A 10,907-nucleotide genomic window follows, 5' to 3' on the forward strand; every position below is an offset into this window, starting at 1 on the left:
ACTGTCTCATCTTTCTCCTGAAGAGAAGCTGGTGGGTTTGAATCAGTGACCATCTCGTTAGCAGCCAAATGCTTTAACTAGTGCAAATGTAGGTGGTTATTGTATGTAGCAAGATTCACAAAAGGGTTAATAATGGTCCCAAAGTGCAAGAGTAGTGATGCTGGGAATTCAGATATGCCAAAGAAAAGCCATAAAATACTTCCTTTAAGTGAAAAGGTGAGTCTTGACTTAAGGAAAGAAAAAAGAAATCATATGCTGAGGTTGCTAAGATTATATTCACATAATGTTTATTACAGTATATAGTTATAATTGGTCTATTATTAGTTACTGTTGTAACTCTCACTGTGCCTAATTTATGTGTTAAACTTTATCATACATATGTATGTACAGGAAAAAGCATAGTGTATGTATAGGGTTCAGTACTATCTATGGTTTCAGGCATCCTCTGGAGGTCTTGGAACATATTTCCCATGGATAAGGGGGGGACTATTGTATCATGGACTGCCAGAAGAATGAACAAATCTATCCTGGAAGATGTACAGCCAGAATGCTCCTTAGAAATGAAGATGGTGAGACCTGTCTCACTTACTTCGTACATGTTATCAGGAGGGACCACTGGTCCCTGGAGAAGGACATCATGCTTGTTAAAACAGAGGGTCAGCAAAAAAGAAGAACACCCTCAATGAGATGGCTTGACACAGTGGCTGCAACAATGGGCTCAAACACAGCAATGATTGTGAGGATGGTGCACGACCAGGTAGCATTTTATTCTGCTGTACATAGTGTTGCTATGAGTTGGAACCAACTCAATGGTACCTAACAACAACAACAACAACAACAACATAGTACTTATCTTCTAGCACACTATTTAATATATATTGCTTATTATATATCTCTCTCAACTAAAATGTAAGCTACATGATACAGGGTTCTTTGTTGGCTCATCTATGAAACAGAAATGCCTAGAACAGTGCCTCACACACCATTAGGCACTCAAATATTTGCTGAATAAATGTAACTCCTTAGAGTAAAAGTTTGAAGTCTAATTTTGGTAAGAGTTTTAGAAAATGCACACTCTAAACTCTAGGTAATGAAAATACGAACCATTGCCCTACAAATGAGAAATCTACTTCAGAACATTTCATACCTCCATCTTTCTACCCATCATCCATCAATCAATTTATATATTGTCTGTCTGCCCCATCAGTGGGGTAGGAGATCTAAGGATGAAACAATTTGAGCTTACAATCCACTAGAGAAGATAAAACTTGTAGATAAGTAATTATGATGGATGGTAGAATGTGATAATTCATCTGTCCCACAAGCCACTACTTCTACTTCAAGCAGTTGAATTCCTGTATCTCTGATGTCTCAGAAATCTTTACCTGTATGCCTACAAAAATAATTTTCAAATCTATCTACCAGAATTTATTCATTCAAATACATCTTTCACTACCAAAATGAGTTATACTTAGTCCAGCAACAAGGTCATTCAATCAAATCATCCTAGAATCTCAGAGACCATCCCCTGTCAGTTGTTGAGCCACACAAGGACACAGGCCTGCTAACTTTAGAGTTATGGCTTGTTTCCACTCAGGATGGTTATCATCCAGCTTCAGCACTCACCTTATTAATCAGATCAAAGGATGAAAATTAACTTCCACTATGGATATCAAAAGATGAAGCTGAAGAGTCCAGAGACAATGCCAAAAAAATAGTTCCAGAAATAGTCTGTATAATGGCAGAGCCCTAGAAGTGAGCAGGTAGCCTCCTGAGTGACTTGCTGGTTGACAGGCACTGTCACTGGGAGGGTGAATCCGGTCAATTTGGTGTTATTCCACTCCACCATTCTCATGGAGACTTACCTGAATACAAGCCCCTGTCTTCAACTTACACAGGCTGCAAACTAAGGCCCATCGACTGGGTGGGATGTGGGAGACTTTTGTGATGGGTTCCATTCTCTCAGGACAAGCAATGCTGACCTATAAATAAAACACCACCATAAGGCAAAGGCACCAAGGCATTCCAGAAGTACATTTCACAAATCATAAGTGATTTGTGAAATCTTTCACAGGCTCAGAACATGAAAACAATAAGGCGAGCCACATCTCTTAAGGTTAATATGGAACCAGAAATAAATAAATAAAACTCACTGCTCAGATCTTCAATCACTTTCAGTAATGTAAAAGGTGAGATGGCAGAAGTATAGAGTGAGAATAGTTACTTTTTTTGGGGGGGGGGTGTATGTGTAAATAGTATTTAGTCATTTAAAAAATTTCTGTTATTCCATTATAGAATACATTACTATTTATTCATTCTCTTGTTTATTGGATTGGGCATCTGGATTGTTCTCAGCTTTTGGCAATCACAAATAATGCTACGGTGAACATTCTTTCACAAGTCTTTTCATAAATGAATCTTTTCATTTCTCTTGCGAATATAACTTAATTTCCAGAATTACTGGTTGTATATGTTTAGTTTTATAATAAATTACCAAACATTTTGACAGTGAGTTTACCTTTTTTGCATAGCTATCAGCAAACTGTGAGAATTCTGGTTGCTCCATACCACTGCCATCATTTGGTACTTTAGTCTTTATTTATTATTATTTTATTTTTTGTTGTTGAAAATATACATGGCATAACATACACCAATATCAATAGTTTCTACATGTACAATTCAGTGACAATGATTACATTCTGCAAGTTGTGCAACCATTTGTACCCTCCTTTTCTGAGGTGTTTTTCTCCCATTAACATAAACTCATTACTCCCTCAGAGTACTGAATATACCATAGACTGCCTGAAGAATGAACAAATCTGTCTTGGAAAAAGAACAGCCAGAATGCTCCTTAAAAGTGAGGATGGAGACTCATGTAGTTTGGACACATTATCAGGAGGGACCAGTCCCTGGGGAAGGACATCATGCTTGGTAAAGTAGAGGGTCAGCAAAAAAGAGGAAGATCCTCAATGAGATGCATTGACACTGTGGCTGCAACAATGGGCTCAAACATGGCCAATGACTGTGAGGACAGCAGTGTTTTGTTCTGTTGTACACAGATTCACTCTGAGTCAAAACCAACTAGATGGCAACTAACCACAACAAAGATTCCTATCTAATCTTTCCAGTTGCTGCTGTCAATTTGATCCCATATAGATAGCTCTTGAAAGAATATGGGAGCTTTGGTGGCATAATGCCTAAGGCACTTAACTCCTAACCAAAGGCTGGAGGCTCAAGCCCACCAGCCACTCCTCGTAAGGAAGGTTGGACAATCTACTTCTGTAGAGATAACACCTCAGAAACCCAAGGAGGGGTTGCTATGAGTCGGGACTGACCCAATAGCAGTGAGTTTGAAAGAGCATAATGCTCAAGGCAGACATTTTTCTTACTAGTTAAGCTAAATTACTGTTTGGTTTTGAGGAGATTTCAAGGGATATTTGTGGTTTAAGATCTAAAGACTGTTTTGGGATTAATTTAACCTTCATAGCTCCAGGAAGTCTATTAGCCACTTATTCCATATCCTCCTCCTATTTCTGACTCTCCTTCTTCCTCTGTTGCTGAAGAGAGACCAATTGTGCCTTGGATGGTGCTTGGAAGCTTGTTAAGACCCCAGACACTACACAATGAACTAGGAGACAGAACAGAAGCACTACACATATTAGGCCAATTAACTGGGATGTACCATGAAACCATGACAGTAAACCTCCAAACCAAGAAACCGAATCCCAGGTGTTTTTGGTAGTATATAAGCAGCCTCAGCAGCTACTCTTTTCTTATTGTCACTGTTCTGGTTACCTAGTGCTGGTCTGACAAGAATATACCACAAATGGGATGGCTTCAACAAACAGGAGTTTATTTTCTTACAGTTTTGGAGGCTAGAAGCCAAGTTCAAAGTGCCAGGCTAAAGGGGCTGTGTGAAAGCCCCTCGACCTTGGGCTTCAGCTCTACCTCTTGCTCCTAGCACACTGAAGCTAGAGGCATCTCTTTACTCAGGCAGCCTCAGCTGCTGAGGCTAACAAGCCCAAGGTCGACAAACAAACGGCACAGTCCCGATGTTACCAAACCACACGACAGGCTATAACTCAAGTCCAACGTCGGCAGAGCATGGCAGGCTGCTGAACAATGACACGGCTACATGCAGGGTTCAAATGTGGCATAAGCTAGAGACCATTCCCAAAGCTGTTTCTTATATACGGGAAGCAGTTCACATACCCAAAGCAGCTACTCAGCTGCTCCAATAGATTCCACCATGGAGTTAATTACCAATCTCACCATGGGGAATAACTACATCCAGCTGCCCAGCCACTCAACCAGCCCAGCCAAGTTGATATACAAACATAACCACCACAGTCACTATTGGTGTAAATGTATTTCTCATACAACTTTTGCCAGTTCAATTTTTTATAGCTGCACAACTTATTGACAGCAATTACAATAATCAGCTGTGCAACCCTACCCTTAATCAATGTGATAGTTCCATTACCATTAACCTCCTCTTTTCCCCTTCCTCCCACCCCTAGTAACCACTAATGAACTCTGTTCTCTATTTGTCTTTTAAGTCATACAGTATTTGTCCTTTCGTGATTGACTGATTTCACTCAGCGTAACATCTTCCAGCTCTATCCATCTTGTACTATGTATCGAGACTTCATTTCTCGTACTGGCTGAGTAGTATTCCATTTTATATACAGGCATACTTTGGAGATACTGCAGTTTTTGCTCCAGACCACCTCAATAAAACAAGTATCGCAATAAACTGCGCCATATATATTTTTTTGTTTCCCACCGCATATAGAAGTTATGTTTACATCATAGTCTATTAAGTGTACAATAGCAATATGAAAAATTTGAACTATTGTGAGAATTACCAAATTATGACAGAGAGACATGAAGTGAGCACACACTGTTGGAAAAATGGTACCAAGAGACTTACTCGACACAGGGTTGCCAGAAACCTGCAATTTATAAAATAACGCAATGTCTGTGAAGTGCAATGAAAGAAGGTATGCCTGTATTTACCACATTTTGTTTATCCAGTCATCATTTGTTGACGGGCATTTAGGTTATCTCTACCTTCTGGCTATTGCGAATAGTCTTGCAATGAACACTGGTATACAATTCTCTTTTTGAGTCTCTGCTTTCAAATCTTTTGGGCATATACCTAAGAGTCGAATTGTTGGGACATATGGTAGTCTATTTTTAGGTTTTTTGAGAAATTGCCATTGTTTCCCACAATGACTATACCATTTTGCATTCCCTCCATCAATGGATAAGGGTTCCAATTTTTCCACATCCTTGCCAACATTTGTTATTTTCTGGTAACGAATCTTAGCCATCTTTGTGGGAGTGAAGTGATATCTCACTGTGGGTTTGATTTGCATCTCTCTAATGGGCTAATGATGCTAAGCATCTTTCCATGTGTTTGGTTGCCATCTGTATGTCTTCTTTAGTGAAACGTCTATTCAAGTCCTTTGCCCATTTTGTGATTGAATTATTTTTCTTTTTGTTGTTAGGTTGTTGAAGTTTTACATATATTTTGGTTATTACACTCTTATTGGATATATGGTTTCCAAAGATACTCTCCCAGTTGGTAGCTTGTCTTTTTGCTTTTGGGAACAGGAACCAAAGAAAGCTAATAAGGAAGGGAATTAAAATTCAAAAAATCTAGAACCTATCTTACGTTAGGAGCTCTGGTGGCATAATGCTTAAGGCATTTGACTGCTAAACAGAAGGCTGGCAGTTCAAACCCACCAGCCACTCCTCGGAAAGAAGATTGGGCAATTTACTTCTGTAGAGATACTACCTTGGAAACCCAAAGAGAGGTCACTATGAGTCAAAATCGACTTGACAGTGGTGATTTTGGTTTTGGTTTTTTGATCTTACGTTAGAGATGGTGCTAGATGCTCTGTTATTTCATTTAATCAAATATGGATGAAAAAGCGAGGCAGGGATAAGCCTTTGCAGTTCAGCATGATATTGTTAGAAAGTAACAACATTTAGGTAATGAGGAAATTGTAGAGGATGTTAAATAGAAAGGTTAAGGACAATAACATTTTTAAATCAAAGTCTTTTAAACCACACAACTATCATCAGCTTACCCTACTCCCTCAGCCTAAGTAGCTTGAAAGTGAAATTAGTCTTTGGGAAAATGCTGAAAGGAAAGGGATACTTTAAAAAAAGATATATTTTTTTCCCAAAAAATTAAAGTAAGGGGTCAAGCAACTACTGGTAAAAAGTGTTTTGAAATTTTTTTCCCAAATATATACTTAAGTTTCTAAGAGACAGTGTTAAAAAGTAAAGGACTACTGAATAAGGATGGTCAAACTAGTAAGTATATGCTCTACCTACATCAGGCAACCAACAGTAGAAAGATCAGAGAGATCTTAAACAGTCCCTAAGAGAATGCTAGCAGGTGACAAAGCTTCTTTTACTTTTAAAGAACACTTTCGGAGTCATATTCTCTAGACTTCTATGTGTTGAGAGAACCTAGTCTATTAGCTAGGGCACTTGTTGCAGCAAATCAGTCACTCTTGGCCAGAAATCTTGAGAGTTCATTTCATATGTCTGTAAGCTGGATGTTCTTAGTGAGAAAACAAAACAACTACTATTCAAAATTTTTTTAAAATTCTGACTCCTATATATATATATCAGAATAAAAAAGCATGGATCTAGGACTGTTAGTGTAACCTAGTGAGCTTAATTATTAGGTAATAACTGCCCTGGAATCAACATTAACAAGAATGAAGGGAGTTTTAAAGGGAAATAAATTATTGACATACTATTACCAGCTCCCCATCAACTAAACTCTGCAGTTTGTCTCCTTACTCAGTTAAATTGCCTAACAACTTTACCGGTTTGGATGGGGGCTGGGGAGAGAGGATGTGTGTGGGATATCCAGCTGAAAAAAGGGAGCCATAAGAAGTAGATGAAATGCCTGGAAGCCTGTTTTAATCAACTCAGTGTGTATGTAGCCTCTGAGAAATTAGGAGCAAGTGAAGGAATAGCTTAAATAATATGGACTGGAATTCTGAATAAAGAAGCTCTTAGGCAAATGTTGAATCGAAATCAAAGGGGCACTCAATTCATTTGTAAAAAGCCTAAAAGTGGAAACCACCAATGTAACGGGGAAATGAATTGTGGTATATTCATACACTAGAATACTATGTGGCAATAAAAAGGAACGAACTAGTGATATATGCTACAACATGCTGTGTTGAGGAAAAGAAGCCAAAGAGAAAGAGTACATACTGTATGATTCCATTTATATGAAGTTCAAAAACAAACTCATCTGTGGTGGTAGAAACCAAAACAGTAGGGGATAGTGACTGGAAAGTGGGGATGAGGGAGCCTTCTAGGGTGCTCTTTCATCTATTCTTGGGGTCTTGGACTGGATTGTGATTACAGATACACACATGTATAAACATTTATGAAACTCTACACTTCAAAAAATCTGCTGCTTACACCTTGGTCTTTTGTGTCTCTGCTCTCATACAAATATACCAAATAGCACTGGTAGCACAATCTGTGAATGCATCAGCCTAGGTATTACATGCATACCTCATTCAAGAAGGATTTGAGGTACTTTAAGTAGAAGTATTTCATCTCAGAAACATGGGCAGGCATGAAGCATCTTTATGCTAACCCGAGTCAGTCTGAACACTGTGACTGCAGACCTGGATTAAGTCTTACCTCTGGAATCCACAGAGCACAGCTGACATGAGCCCATTTAGACCCTGTCTTGGTAGTCTTCATGGCCCCACCTCTCTTTGGACATAAGATACATTGCGGATGAATGGCCAGGACACAGGGGCGACACAACCAGCTGCCTTCTGGGACCTTGAGGATGCCGTAGCAGGCCTGGAAGCAGAAGGAGTAGGGGAGGGGGGAGAATGGTTAACATCTTCTCAGCAGGTGGATGTCCTCTGACATATAGTCACAGAGCACCCTCTGCTTTTTGGCGAAAAGAGGCAAACAAAGCCAAACAAACTCATATCCAAGGATCTAGTAATTTAAAAACACCCCAAAAAGCAACGTTTAGCATCTGTTATAAGATCAGCATGTATTTGTGTCTAGGAATACTAACTTTAAAGATAACAGAATAAGACCAGAAGGAAATACACACAAAGACTAGCTCAATTGTAATGTGAGTGCTGAGATTATTGATCATGTGTGTGCGTGCCTGTTTTCTAAAACTACTTCAATGACAGTGTTATAATTACTGAGTCAATTAATTTATGGAACAGGTTCCACATGCCATGCACTACTATAATCCAGAAAAAAGTGTTAAAAAAAAGAAAAAAAGAAAGAAGCTTCTGAGGAGCAAATGAACTAGTGTTTATAAAGTACCTAATGGAGTGCCTGGTGCATAAAAAGCACTCAGAAAATCCAAACAATTATTTGCTTGAAGAAAAAGGGACTTGTGAATGAATCCTGAATTGAACAGATTATTACTTTAATCACAATACTTCATAATGAGTTCTGGATGCTGCTTCAAATCCTTTATGGAATGAAGTTAAAAACACAGATAAATGAATTGCTGGTGGAGGGAGGGGATACTAGTTTGGAAAACATTCTAGACTTCCTTTTCACTACCTTTAATTTCACCCATCTTCCCCTCTTTGCTGCTCCCTCTATCAGAGACTAAACCCGGGAACACCTGGCTTCCCATGTGGCCGGGCACTCTCCGCACCATTGACTGATTCACCACATTAGCTTCAGGGTCCTCTGCCTGGCTCAGGAGATTTACCCTCAGCTCATATTCAAGTTATAACAGTTATGCATCATGTTCCCCCCACCAGGATGCTTCCCCAAACTCTTCCTGTCCACATCACAATGCTTCCTATCTTTCAGATCCAAATTACTGGACTCATATTATCTACTTTTCTTCATCTCCTCTGTCCCTGAGGCTTGCTATTCCTTCCTAGAGTGGCCCCTAGCTTCTGACCTCCATTCCTATCACAATTACCCCATTCAAGTTCTCATCATCTCTTGCCTAGATTGATTTATTTCTAAATTCTATTCCTACCCCCATATATCTCCAACCCTTTATCTATCATATTTTTACTAAGACAAAGATTTCACACCACTGAACAGCAGCAAACCCTCCCGGGATTCCTTCTGCATCTGTTCCCTCCAAATCTAAAACAGGGGTTGGCACACTACTGCCTGAAGCCTGTTTTTGTATGGCCTACAAGCTAAGAATGTTTTGTTTTGTTTTTACATTTTTAAAGGATTATAAAAAATAAAAACAAAGAATACATGACAGAGACCCCATGTGGCCAGCACAGTCTAAAATATTTACTCTTTGACCTTTTAGAAAAAAAGCTTCCTGGCCACTGATCTAAACTCTGCTGCAACTCACCTCATCTATCTGCTCTCATGCCCCACCACACCCAAACATAGGGCCCTTCACTTGGACAGACCTGTTTTTTCTACAACTGATCTTTCTAATTCTTACCTCCAGGCATCTGGTTAAGCAGTTTCCATGCTCTACATTGTCAGCTTCTCTTTGCAGAGTCAGACATTTCTCACCTTTTAAGACCTGGCTCAAACTCCAAGCCCCTCAGAAAACCCTTCTCAGGCCAGTGTACAGCCCCTGGTGTCTGCTTCACCAGGTGTCTGAATCTTATTACCTGTGTGTAGTCAGCATCATGTATTCTCTACTCTTGCTGTTGCGTAAGTATCATCTCCTCCATGAGATTTTAAGGAGAGGGGGCAGGGCCTTTATCATCAATTTATATAGAATGCCCCTACGCTGAGCTCTAGTAGGTAGTTTGGTTGATGACACTGTTGTTAGCTGCTGTTGAGTCAGCCCATTATTCATAGCGACCCTGTATAACAGACTAGAACTGCTCCATGGAGTTTTCATGGTTGTAATCTTTATGGAAACAGATCGCCAGGCCTTTTCTTCCATGGAGCCACTGGGTGGGTTCAAACCACCAACCCTTCGGTTAGCAGGTGATCCCAAATAGCTTGTACCACTTAGGCTCTTCTGGTGGTTTGGTAGAATAATTTAATTTAGCTCAAGAATTGAAGCTGGAATCCAATCAATCAAGCTGTTCTTATGACAGTAACTATTTATAAGATTCTTAACTTTTAAAGTTTTTCTTTCTCTGAAGTCTAGAATTTTTGCTAAGAAATAAAAGCAAGCTTCCTCACTAATATAAACCCCTTTCAGACCAGCAGAAGAAAGGTCAGTGATCTGTTCCAGGAATTCCCTACCTCCTGGCCATTCTACTCAGCAGAAAACCATTTTATTAGTACTTCTGTAGACTTATTTAAGGTCCTGGTGGCATAATGCCTAATGCATTGGACTGCTAACCAGAAGTCTGGCAGTTCAAAACCACCAGCCACTCCTCAGAAGGAAGATTAGGCAATCTACTTGTGTAGTGATACCGTCTCGGAAACCCAAGGAGGGGCTGCTAAGTCGGATCCAATTCAATGGCAGTGAGTTTTTTTTTTTTAAGATGGTAAAAGCTTGTATTCCATGGCAGTCGTTCTCTGCATCACAAAATGATGAAGGCTGTGGACCCTTTTGAGAAAACTGCACACATGCATTTACGTATGTTTTACATATAATTTCAGGGGGTTAATAAAGTTAGTGCCAAAAATGATATGCATGACAGATATGAAACATATAATATGCACCTTGTACCTTCAGAAAAATCAATTCAGGCCTCAGTTTCAGTGTTCAATATCTAGGCTAAGAAGTAGAAAACGGATATACATGAAGGGACTTGGAATGGTCCCAACTTTCACAGTTTTGAATGAAAATTTAAGTTCATTGTTAAAATCTACTCCACTGATGTAAACATCTCTTCTAAAGTAGTAACCACAAGTGTATTATCGCCACTGAGGAAGAAACACTGAACATATTATGGTGACAGTAAAGAAGAAAAATTATATTT

The 10,907-nt window shown here is 39.3% G+C and overlaps 1 protein-coding gene across 1 annotated transcript in view; it reads right to left on the minus strand.

Moving 5' to 3' along the window:
• The window catches only part of JADE3 (jade family PHD finger 3), a 136,118-nt gene that overhangs the window by 46,295 nt on the left and 78,916 nt on the right, over window positions 1-10,907 (minus strand). The window contains exons 6-7 of the mRNA XM_007958623.2: window positions 7,690-7,857; window positions 1,866-1,982 (exon numbers count right to left, since the gene is read on the minus strand). Of these exons, the coding sequence (XP_007956814.1) occupies window positions 1,866-1,982; window positions 7,690-7,857 (285 nt within the window). The remainder of the gene's footprint in view (window positions 1-1,865; window positions 1,983-7,689; window positions 7,858-10,907) is intronic.

Source organism: Orycteropus afer, unplaced genomic scaffold (assembly GCF_000298275.1).
Source record: "Orycteropus afer afer isolate SDZICR_OR568_19922 unplaced genomic scaffold, OryAfe1.0 scaffold01051, whole genome shotgun sequence".
Lineage (NCBI taxonomy): Eukaryota > Metazoa > Chordata > Mammalia > Tubulidentata > Orycteropodidae > Orycteropus > Orycteropus afer.